The sequence below is a fragment of the Sinocyclocheilus grahami genome, unplaced genomic scaffold (assembly GCF_001515645.1).
Source record: "Sinocyclocheilus grahami isolate Dianchi unplaced genomic scaffold, SAMN03320097.WGS_v1.1 scaffold255.1, whole genome shotgun sequence".
NCBI classification, from domain to species: domain Eukaryota; kingdom Metazoa; phylum Chordata; class Actinopteri; order Cypriniformes; family Cyprinidae; genus Sinocyclocheilus; species Sinocyclocheilus grahami.
In genome coordinates, this window is record NW_015505434.1 from 1,966,344 (window position 1) to 1,978,996 (window position 12,653).

At 38.0% G+C, this 12,653-nt stretch overlaps 1 protein-coding gene across 1 annotated transcript in view; it reads right to left on the reverse strand.

Moving 5' to 3' along the window:
• epha6 (eph receptor A6) overlaps positions 1-12,653 on the reverse strand; it is a 92,992-nt gene that overhangs the window by 7,297 nt on the left and 73,042 nt on the right. The window contains exons 4-9 of the mRNA XM_016290171.1: positions 3,627-3,751; positions 2,554-2,716; positions 2,051-2,159; positions 1,101-1,171; positions 863-988; positions 156-341 (exon numbers count right to left, since the gene is read on the reverse strand). Of these exons, the coding sequence (XP_016145657.1) occupies positions 156-341; positions 863-988; positions 1,101-1,171; positions 2,051-2,159; positions 2,554-2,716; positions 3,627-3,751 (780 nt within the window). The remainder of the gene's footprint in view (positions 1-155; positions 342-862; positions 989-1,100; positions 1,172-2,050; positions 2,160-2,553; positions 2,717-3,626; positions 3,752-12,653) is intronic.

The following is a 12,653-nucleotide window of genomic DNA, read 5'->3' on the forward strand; positions in this document are numbered from 1 at the left end:
CACAACTGTTTTTAACAATGACAATAATAAGAAAAGTTTTACACTGTTTTATTGTATTTTGATCAAAGAAATGCAGTCTTGGTGAGCATAAGAGACTTCTTTCAAAATAGCTGTTTGAAACTTCAGAATGCAAAAGAAGGCAAAATGTTTCTTACTCTTTGTAACCACACCCTCCAGTCTGATGATGTTAGGATTATCAAACTGTCCCATGATGCTCGCCTCTCGTAGGAAGTCCCGTCTCTGACGTTCAGTGTATCCCCCCTTCAGAGTCTTTATAGCTACAGGAATTTCTTTCTTTCCCGGGATACGGAGCCGGCCACTGCACACCTCCCCAAACTCACCTGCAGAATACATTTATTCACTGTCATAGCATTTAGGGTTACTGCTTGCACTTGTATACTGTATACTAAACACTAGGTGGCAGTCAAACTATATCAAAGACACAAGTTGACAAAACTCTTTACAAGGATTCTCCTTGTGGAAATTATTTCTCATTGAATTATTTCCTACTTATCTCACTGAAGATTAGATTCTAATCATTTTGTCTTCTGAGAATAACAAAGTGATTTTTCAGAGAGGCATTTAAGAGCTTAACTGTGAAAATGCTCTGAAATATATTTTAATTAGATACATAAAAGAAACCGAAGCCTAGATGTAGATACTAATGGACAGAGAGAAAGATAAATGAGCAAATCTAAAGAAGTTTTAGTTTTTTTTTTAGTTTTTGAAGAAATGTATCTTCTAACCAGTTTATTTTTAATTCATGACACACTTTCATTTTATATCTTGCTGAAGAAATAGCAGGAGTAGATTATGGGCTGCTGAGTATCAGACTGAAGTGAGCTGTAAAACGAGCTCTGACCTGCTCCGATGACTCTTTCGATTAGGATACGAGATGGATCGATTTCCTTAGCAAACTCATGAACGGCCTGTGAGGGGTCCTCGTAAGTGTCCGGGTCAATGTAAGTCTTTAATCCTGGGAATGGCACTATAAAAACATGTCAAAGGTTGAAATCTGTTTTTTTTTTCCCTGAATAAGTTTAAAATACAATTATACAATATGTGCGTATGTAAGTGAGTGCGTAATTAAGGTCTCATACCATGTCCATTTTGATACTGTGTTCTTTTTTTGTCTTCTGACTTTATCTTAGATTTTATGTACCACTGACACCTGTTCAAACAAAGAAAAATGTAATTGATCAATGGTTATGTTGATGTACTATACATATATAACAAATTTAGAGACTTCAGCACTGTCCGTGGTTCTGAAGCCAGTGTCCCTGACCGTGGTGCTGAACGGGCCAGTCATGATCGGCAACGAGAAAGACTCAAGACATATGGCTGAACAGCCACTCAAATGTTGAAATTAAAATAATGCTTCTCCAGGGAGAACCTCAAGAGCGTTCATTTGTGATTTAATTTCTTTTGTCGATAAATGAAGACACTGATTCTGTCTGTCACCAAGAGCTCTTGATTTATTTGAGAGCTGCTCGCAACAGCCTCCCAGCAAATCTGCACAAGCAGCTGAACACGGTGCCATCAGCCCCTGAAGTTGTGCTAGGATGTGATGGCACAGGGCTGGCTGAGTGAGGTTTCACACAGCGCATTGCACTTGCTGATATTGCGAATCACAGGACTGTGTGGCATGTTTAAGCTTGCTGTCAGTCTCACAGCAGGCCATTTCATGGCAGCAGACACAGCCGCTGCTGGGAGGCTGCAGCATTCCGACTAATTAGGCAGCGACATGGCTCAGCCAATCGGAAAATAGGAAGGTGCTCCATGGCCAACAGGCCTATTAGGAGATGGCTGGATAAGCAAGGAGCTAAATTAAGGGTAAATGAGTGAATGAAAGTAAAGACATATCCATGACATCCACAGACAGACAGACCGATAGACAGACAGACAGACAGACAGACAGACATATAGATAGATAGATAGATAGATAGATAGATAGATAGATAGATAGATAGCAAACACATATGAACACAACATCTGTCCATCTATCCTGGAGTGTATTTACCTACCCCCTCATTATTTGTGCCCTCATTACCTGCCAGTGATGAGAAGGAAGAGGGTGAGAATGATGAGGAGAGAAAAGCCCCCCACTGTGGCTGTAACAATCACCAACACCTGGCCCTGATCAGCTGCCTCCTCATAGTCTGACATAGTGAAAGAGTATGTGTGTGTGCACGTGAAAGAGAAAGAGAGAGAAAGAAAGAGAAAGAAGCACAAAACAATGAAGTCACTTTCAAGTTCATGTTCGGTTGGTCAGTGGGGCTCCCATCAGACTCAGAAATAGACTTAATGCCAGGAGACAGGTTGGTATGTATTTAAATACATACGGTGCACTAAGATCTGCACAAAAAGCAGAACTGGAATCACACAGCACTTGAGGTCATTCACAATAAACATAAAATGTTCTCTTCTAGCATTTGCTTAAAACTCCACTCACATAGCTGACATGATATGACCACCGTCTCAGAAAATTGGACATAACTACAGTGTTTTAGGCTAACAGGTATTGAAATTAGGTATCTTTAGAGAAACGCTTACTCTCATCTCCTGTGGCGAACTCAAACTTGGGGCTGTAACTGCTGTAGCCAGCGAGGGTACGGGCGCGCACATGGAACACGTAAACCGTGGAGGGCTTTAGCCCTGTCACTATCACGCTTGGAGACTTTGTACGTGTAGAGGAGTAGCTTAACTGTTCCTGTTCCTAAACATAAAGATAAACAAGATTTTTCATTTGCATACTGTTCATTATGTAACTGATGTTTTCAGTCTTAAGGCATCTTTACACAGCTGAGTTAAGGCTGCTCTTTGCATACTCAAAATTCTGATAAATAAAGACATAATGCCACATAAAAGTCTGAGTAAATTATGCCAGTTCTGACCCACTTCAAAACACACACACACATACACGCACGCACGCACGCACACACACACACACAGGTTTGTTTTTATGGTTTATGGGGACTCTCCATAGGCATAATGGTTTTTATACTGTACAAACCGTATATTCTATTGCCCTACACCAACCCTACCCCTAAACCTACCCCTTACAGGGAACTTTCTGCATTTTTAGATTTTCAAAAAAACTCATTCTGAATTATTTATAAGCATTTTGAATTACGGGAACACTGAAAATGTCCTCATAAATCACCTTCTCGTTGTAATACCTGTCATACCCATGTTATTATACAAATTTGTGTCCTCATAAACCACATAAACATGCACACACACACACACACTTTCTCTCTCTCACACACACTCACACACACACACACTGTATCAACATTTGCTAAGAAAATCCTATAGCTACAGGTCAAGTTAAAACATTTTTTTAATAATAATTTGTCATATTTATCTCTCTCTCACACACACTCACACACACACACACTGTATCAATATTTGCTAAGAAAATCCTATAGCTACAGGTCAAGTTAAAACATTTTTTTAATAATAATTTGTCATATTTATTTATTTATACAGTTACAATTGCTGTGTAAATGCATTTAAGTCACTTCTGAGCAGCAGTCAGTGTAAAGACACCTAAATGTGACTTTACAAGGATTCTGTACTTTGCAGTGTAATTTAATAATCTGATAAAGAAGCTGGTAAATTACCTTTTCATAATACTTGCTCTCGTAGTCCAGGATGGCAGCATGTGGCTGCTCAATTTCCTGCCAGGAGAGGGCAATACTAGTTTGAGATGCCCAGTCTTTTCTCACCACGCCTACCAGAGACGGACCTGAAAGGCATAAACAATTAGTTAGTGTTGGTGAAAAGTTTTTCTGAAGCAACCAGGCTTTCCATATGCAATATTGTCTGGAGAGCCATAGTCCTGCAACCCTAATCAAACACATCTGAACAAGCTAATCAATGTCTAAGGGTTACTAGAAAGCTACAGGCAGGTGAGTTTTTATCCAGGTTGGAGCAAAACTCTCCAGAACCGACGCTGGCCACCCTTGGTCTAAGCTTTTCTCCACAGGTCACTTTACTGCCATCTAGTGATGATAAACAGCACATACAAAGACATTGTCCCAAATACACTGGTTCTATAATGGGTCCTTTTACAATATGCTACTTAAAAATAAGCTTTAATATGCTTATGTGTTTCACATAAAAGCACAGTTCATCAATGCGTATGTACCCTCTCCTATTATTCTTTCTTTTTCTAATAGGTTATTTTTTATCTTCTTTTTACTCTTAATTCTTATATCTTATTGCACGTAACTATCTCTAGTTGAACGTAAGGATATTTGTATGTTGTTCTGATTTTTAAAAATGTATTTTTTAAATATTTGTTCTATTCTTATTTATGTATTCTGATTCTTAAATCACATATTGATGCAGTTACTTTATGTGGTTTTTCAGCTGAAAAAGAAAGCTTTGGACATCATAACACATGTGCTGGCAAAAGCAATTAAGCTTTGATACTGTGCTTCTATTTGAGGGAAATCTTTTAACACAACTGGTTTTAAAATCTTGAACATCCATTGTAATTAGCCAGCTCTGCTTATGCTATGTGGAGATAATGCACTCAATCATGGCTCAGTCAGGTGGAAGAACCCAAGAATAATACAAAGAAAATCCATTAAGGTTCTGCATCTGAGACCATTTACAATTAGTACAATTAGTGAAGCCTAAAAGCCTCTCCACTTAAGATGACTGTACGTGCACATGTACACATAAACATGCTCAAACAATCATATACATCACAAAAACTATTTGTTGCTTCTTTCTATTACTGTACACTTCAAGAAACCATTTTACTTTTTTCCCCCGTTTCACCTCAGTGACTGAAGTGCTGCCCACAGGTAGGTGGAGCTGATCTCTAATTGAATCCTGGAGCAGATTAAAGTAGTGGGTGAATGGCATTAGCCTGACTGATTGAATTTCTCCCAGGTAAATATTCACTCTGGAAGCCTACTGAGACTGTCTGCACGGTAATCACCACCCCTGTCAAAGTAGTCAATCTCTCAATGTTAAAACAGCTGGGAAAATATAAGGGGTGGACAGGGAACGGGAGGCTTTTAGGTATAGCAAGTTGCAGAGAGAGAGAGAAAGGATTTAGGCAGCCGGTAAACAGCAGAGAGCAGCATTCAGTGATGTGCAGTACTGGGCGGCACTGCCTGAGGTCCTCTGGGATATCAGCGAAAGTGATTTGGAGAGACAATAAGAGAATAAGACATCGGTTTTTGCTAAGGTTACCACCTGTGACACAATCTCTCTCGCTCTGTCAGTCTTTCTCTGTAACCACAAGGGCTTTATCTAAATGTGTGATTCTGTCTATCTTCCATCTAGTATGTCTCTGCAAATTTGCTGTGTGGAGATATATTGGAACGGTGTTTGATGAGACCCCCATGTTGTTTGTCTGACTTGACTCAGCACAGCGGGAGATGCTGCGCATTGAATCTTGAATCTTGAATCAAGATGAGGCAGCTCATCTTTTATTGAGAGAGGACGGCCCATGCAGCTCGTGACATCTGACTACTTTCGACGTGCGTGAGGAGGAGACAGAAAAATTTAAGAGAATGACTGTAAAGAACAGGCAGCACCTTAATAAATGATGAAGCCTTATCATGACGCTATTTACAGAGGTAGAGATTTATTTCAGAATGAAACTTTACACAGGAAAGGAGAGGGCAAAAAAGTATATTTTTCCTGATTCTGTGACTGCCTGACCTTAGCTAGAGTTGTCAGCCGGTGAAAGGGCAGGAGATTGATCTTGGTTGGATAAACAAAGTGATATTATGACTCAAAACAGACCCAGTGAAGGATAGAAGAGAGTCTTAAATCTTTAATGACAAATTGTACAATCAGTCGCAATTTATTCTGAAATGCACTACTGTTCAAAAATGTAGGGTCAGTATGATTTTTTTTAATTATTATTTTATTTAATACTTTTATTCATTAAGGAAACTTCAAATAGATTAAAAATGACAGTAAAGGCATTTATAATGTTACAAAAAAATGTCTATTTTAAATGAATGCTGCTCTTTTGAACATTCTATTCATCAAATAATCCTGAAAAAGAATGTATCAAAGATTCCTTAAAAATATGAAACTATTTTCAACATTTTAATCAACATAATAATCAGAAATGTTTCTTGAGCAGCAAATCAACATATTATAATATAATGTGACACTGAAGACTGGACTAATGGCTGCTGAAAATTAGCATCACAGGAATAAATAACATTTCATAAGACATTACAGTAGAAATCCAATCTTTTATATTGTAGTATATACAGTGGGTACGGAAAGTATTCAGACCCCCTTAAATTTTTCACTCTTTGTTATATTGCAGCCATTTGCTAAAATCATTTAAGTTAATATTTTTTCCTCATTAATGTACACACAGCACCCCATATTGACAGAAAAACACAGAATTGTTGACATTTTTGCAGATTTATTAAAAAAGAAAAACTGAAATATCACATGGTCCTAAGTATTTTAGCAAATGGCTGCAATATAACAACGAGTGAAAAATTTAAGGGGATCTGAATATTTCCATACCCACTGTATATATTGTAATATATATATATATATATATATATATATATATATATATATAATTATTATTATTACCATTATTATTTATCAAATAAATGCAGCCTTGGTGAGAACAAGACAATTTACATTAAATATATTAATATATTTAAATATATTGTATGCTCCAAAATGTATGTATTACTGTAATGTATGTACTGTACAAAAAAAATAAAAAATCTTGATGTTCAGTTGGTGAAACAGATGTTGATTCAGTAACTGTTCTAAAGAATTCATTTCAGGAAATAATTCATCAGACTGATTTAATCTGATTGATTGTTTTTGTAAGCAATTCCAAAAGACAAATATGCTGCAGTACATCTTGTTTTTCAACATAACCACATTCAGTTTACGTAATTCAGCTTAACTTTTTGGTTATTTTGTTACTTTTTATTGAAAAACAGTAAATGAAACTAGAGTTCAATATGTCGGCAACTTTCACGCTTACTGATAGGCTATGATTCTGAAGTACTCAGAAAGCTATGATGACGTTTCTAACAAAAACATGAGCATTTCCTCATAACACATTGCACACAGAATTGTTAATCCGCCTGTGCAGTATGCTGAATTGTCATAACAAGCCTTAGTTGGTAATTAGCCTAAAGCACCAACGATCACGCAAGAAGAAACTGAAAGGAGAAACTGCTAACACAAACACATCCAAACATATACATTCAAAAAGAAGAAAAATAAAATGAGGCACGTAATGTACAGTCATTATGCGGAGCTGACCTGCATTTTTATTTTAATTAGCTGTCCTGCTCCGCTTAAGGGGATCTTCCATTGACTCTCATCCCGCATCATTCCAGACTCTTTATGGAGGCTGCACAATGCCTAAGTGATGAGTTTCCCACATAATCAGCAATCATACCACACTAGTCAAGCAATCAGCAATCCAGATAAAGTATAATTGGATGTTGCTTGTTTTTGCAGGGTGTTTTTTTTTACATTGCATTTTCTCGTAGATAGTTTACCAAAAATGACTCTCAGAGGAAATGTGGCACACTTTAATAAAAAGGGCACATAAAAAATGCACATGCACATGCACATGCTTGTGATCACACATAGTGAACACGCAAAACAACTTCTTGTTTTATCATTGTGGCTCTGGAGGGGGCATGCAAACGTAAACTGTCCTTGCATCTACATTTCAAAAGATTTCTTACATTCATGAGAGGAAGAGAGGGAAAAAGAAAGCTCCTTTAATGCACACTTTCCTTCTATTTCCCATTGCTTGACAGATTTCACTCCCCCCCGCCCCGTCCTAGAATTATATACAAGATTAAAAAGAAAATGCTTCCCTATAGCTCCTATAATCCTCTCCTCTAAGTGTATCTCATCCTGTTACAATAAGTGAACACACTCTTCTGAGAGTGCTGAACCTGAGCTCACCACAGCTATGCATTAGAAATGTATAGGTGAAGCTGTGGCATAGCGGTTAACACAAATAGGAGATGTAGGTTTAAATGCAATTAATTAATTGAATCCAGCAATTTTTAATACATACATATAGAATAAAAATGGAACAAATTAATCATGCACAATAATCCATACATAAATTCCATAATAAGAAATGTTACTACCATCAGAGCAATTAAAGCTTAAAGCAGCCTATTACCTTAATGTGCACAGTCAGCGGACCACCTCACACAACCACTTTTACGAAAAGCATTTTGGGGTTATATACACACACAACAGAGAAAGCAGTTTCTCACTAGAGAAAGCAATGTTATGGAGAGAGGACTTGTATTTAAATAGGAAGCAATGGTTTGAAGTTAAAAACCTCAATGTTGGTTTCTTATATGCAGGTTTTTTTACTTCACAAGACATTAATGGATGGAGTCGTGTTGATTACTTGTAGATTATTGTGATGTTTTAATCAGCTGTTTGGACTTCCATTCTGACGGCACCCATTCACTGCAGAGGATCCATTGGTGAGCAAGAGATATAATGAATTTCTCCAAACCTGTTCCGATTAAGAAACAAACTTATAAAGATCTTGGATGAGGGTGAGCATACTGTCAGCGGATTTTAATCAAGTTTTACAGTGTAAGACAAAATGTACACATGTTGAACGTGTGCTTTGTGTTTAAAACAGCTGTTTGATCTGTCTGGCAGTGAATGAGTTTACCAGGTGCTCTGAGAGAGGGAAGATCCAACAGAGAGTTTGACAAGGCCACGTTTGATTTGTTCTCAGCAATGAAAACAACTCCAATTCAGATTCAGAGATGAATAATGAGAGACGATCGAGTACTTGTCTAAACACACTCAAAAATCATCCACCCCCAGATACACATGCGAGTCTCTCAGAGGTTCACAAACAGCAGCAATTAACTGGAGAATGAAGCAGCTGCAATAAATATGCAGTCGATACGGCAGAACTCAGGATGAGCGCAGAGTCCGCAGACCGATACATGTAATTACAAATACACGTGAGATGTGCACACACTTATTCTTTCTTTTATGACTGTGTGTATGGATGCATGGGTCGTTATATGTTTATTGAGTGTGTAAGGGGAGTATAAGAGCCAGTATAGAGAGTCAGAGCGCCTGTACGTGGGCCAGTTGTATTTGTTTCAATTAAACTGGCTTTTTGGTAAACGCAGTGAGGCATTAATGCATCGGACACAAACAGTTTGAGCTGAAGGGAGCCGGGTCATTATAATCAATACTAATTCACTCTTTTTTTGGTCAGGGGTTATTAACAAGCTACAGTGAATTAGCGTCCCACCTCCCACTGGCCGTGATGCATTTCAGTACAAATGCGAAATCTGTACGTTTCCCGTATTAGTATGACTTGGACAGAATTAAGACACTGCAGCAGTTGTGTGATGCGCTTAAAAACTGAAGAGCCAATCAAAACATCAGCTCAGTTCAGCTCCTAAGCCAGCTGTAACAAGCTGTAACAAGCAAAAACAAGACAAAAAACACAAGAGAGAGGCTGGAAGAGAGTGAGTAGAAAAACAAACAAACAAACAGTAGGTTGTCTCTAGGAATAATTGTTAGTTTCCAGTAAAAAAAAAAAAGTGTGGACAAAAATTTATTATATTCTGCTCCCAACCAGATCTTAATTACGGCACCTATATGGGCCATTATGTGCCAACACCTGGCCGCAAGGGAAAAATCTGTACGTTGCATAATTTTTCACTTTGAGCTGTTCCCACTGCCAGGAAAAATAAATAGCTAAATAAATAAATAAAAAAAATCAGAGAGACACTGAGAGAAAGAGAGAGTGAAGGAAGAGGGTGGTAAAAATAACACAAATAGGCTCTCTAATGCCCCTTTCTCTTTTTACTGGGTAAAGACAAAACAACAAAGATTAGAAGAAAATTGCAGAAATGTAAATACATTCATAAAGCTAGATGTCTAGAGAATAAAGAGAAAGTGAACTGAGGGGAGAAAATAATGACTTGAAAAAACAATGTACTCTACATTACTGTAACAGAAGCAGGGTTGCTGTTAACTACAGAGGAAGCAAGAAAATAAATAATCTGTGTATTATCCAGGTAGCACTTCTTTGGCCTGTGAGGATTGATATATCACTGCAATGTACAATAATAAGAGAAAAAAAGTCCAAACAACCAGTAAAAACATCCATTGGAAAGATCACTGTTTACAGACTAGAAAACACAGACACGTGTTTTATTCTGCTGGAAAGTCTTAGTCCTCCAAGATTTCATCGTTGAAAATCCTTACACAACTAAAACTAAAAATAGCTTATGTAAAAGTCCTTCAGTGCATGTCTTTGTTTAAATGTAAAGTTACCAATGGTAGGCCACACAGAATCTGCAGACTTTTTCAGATTTTTACACAGTACACATGATAATGGAGCTGAGAATACAATGGTGTTATATGTAGCTTAATGCATTATGGTAACACTTTACCATAAGGTTCAATTTATGAACATTAGTTAATTCTTAGTTATGCTCCTGTGAAAAGAAGTGTGCTTAATTATTTTGAATGTGCACTTGTAGTTTACTTCCAATATTAAAACTACTTGCATTTAATACAATATTAACAAAAAATGTTAGTTAAGTGTTACAGAGAGTTTCGTTTTTACTTAAAGAGAGTTTAAGTCTTACTTTAAAGTACATTTTAATCTTTGTTGTGCTGTAAATAAGTACACTTATTTTGATGTGTTGATTGTCATGAGTATTCAATGTTTTTGTGTTGAGTTCTATCTATGGCTATTATGATGAAATTATTCATGGACTTTTAGTTTGCATTCTCTCTCTTTCTGTGTCTTCTTCCTGTAAATCTGTTCCCTTGGATACTTGTGATTATTACCCTGCATTTGTCTTGTTTTGCTTCTTGTTTTCCCCTGTGTATATAGCCCTTTGTTTTCTGAATTCTTTGTCAGTCCTTGTTTTAATATGCTTTGTTACACCATTCTGTTTTGTTTTGCGCCGGTGTTTTCTTCCTTTTCAATTTAATAAACAATCCATCACAATCCGTGACACTATGGCTACATTAACACTGCAAGCCATAATGCATAGAGATGTCACCATGATACTTTCATCTCATTGTCCCTCCACTGACTTCTTTAGAAGCGATCTTCCATATTAACCGAATGGTCAAAGAACTACTGGTATATCTTTGAAGTGACTCCCATCAGTGCAGAATTGTGATGAATGTTGATCTAAAGTGGCGTAAAGTTCGCATGAATTGTGATATGACTGTTCAGACTGAGGTCACATTACAAAATATCGACCTGCATCTGATTTAGGACCACACAAGGAAGTGGCCCAAACCTCTGAGCGTGCCCAGCGAGAGCAGAGCACTTAACAGCTGAAAAAAGCACAGTCCGCCCCTCGAGAGCCGACTGCGCGAGCTCCGCGCCCTATTAACGCTGCTCATTATAATATCAGGCATAATACGCTTGTGTAACTGATGCTTGTACAACTGCCGAGCTCTTTGACGCCCTCCGTATCAATCTCCTCGGAGAAAGACAGGCGGAGCGTCGCGCCCTCTCCCCGGTGGGAAGGACCGCAGCGCGGGCTTCCGAAACCCCGAGAGCCGGATCTGGTGATTACAGATCCATACGCGAAACCCACGAGCACAGCCGCCGCTCCGCCTCGGCGAAAGCGGGGCCGGCACCGCGAGTAACGCTAGTGAAGGCTCCATCCTCAAAGAGAGCCCTCTGAGAGCAAAGCAAGGCAGTAACAACTGTGCTTCGCTCCCAAGCAAACCACGCACAGGCTGTGTGCATCCCCACTCGTGATATAACGTGGCTTTTTGCAGGGAGGAACACACAACCTACAACGTGGCTTGCTCTCGCCCTTGAAATGCTTTGTCTTTGCATGAGCTTAGACATAGCTGGAGCTTATAGACTTTCACAATTGACAGACAACAATAAATATGACTGACACACACAGAGCGCTTCGCTGAATGACAGAAAGCTGACGCTGGCTCCGCCGCACGTGCTTTTATAGCTTCCTGGTCATGACGTCACCCACCCGTAACGTCCCGCTCAGCTATTGGACTGATTTCACATGTTATTCAGAGCGTGGTCACAGAAGGCGTTCCCCTAGCGTTTTCTGATGCAGCTCGAGTTCCTGAAGAGGAACCTCTATATTTCAGTCCAACAGACACTTTTTTTATACCAGAGCATCTGAGAGTGGGGCTTTCATCAAAATAACAGATGCTGCCTGGAATTGATTTGGTCTGAAATTCTACAGAAAAGTATAGACAGATGAGAGAAAATTAGGCTATAGATATGGATGGACAATCATACAAAGGCAGCAGAAATTCCCTATATTTACAGATTCTTTTTTACAGAACTATTGCCATATACGTTAGCACAGCTATGCTATTAGAATTTCAAACATTTACCTAACAGTCCCTACATGAAAAACTGGTTTATCATGCATCAGGCTAGACCAACATAACTAATATATATATAATATATATAATTTACATGTGCAACTTGTATCCTATTTGTTTTTATATTTTTTATGTTTTTATAGATATTTGTCTATTTTTTATAGTTACTTATATAATATAACATGTATTGACAGGTTTTAGGTTGAATGTACATGTACATGCATATATGTACATGCATATATATATATATATATATATATATATATATGGGCATT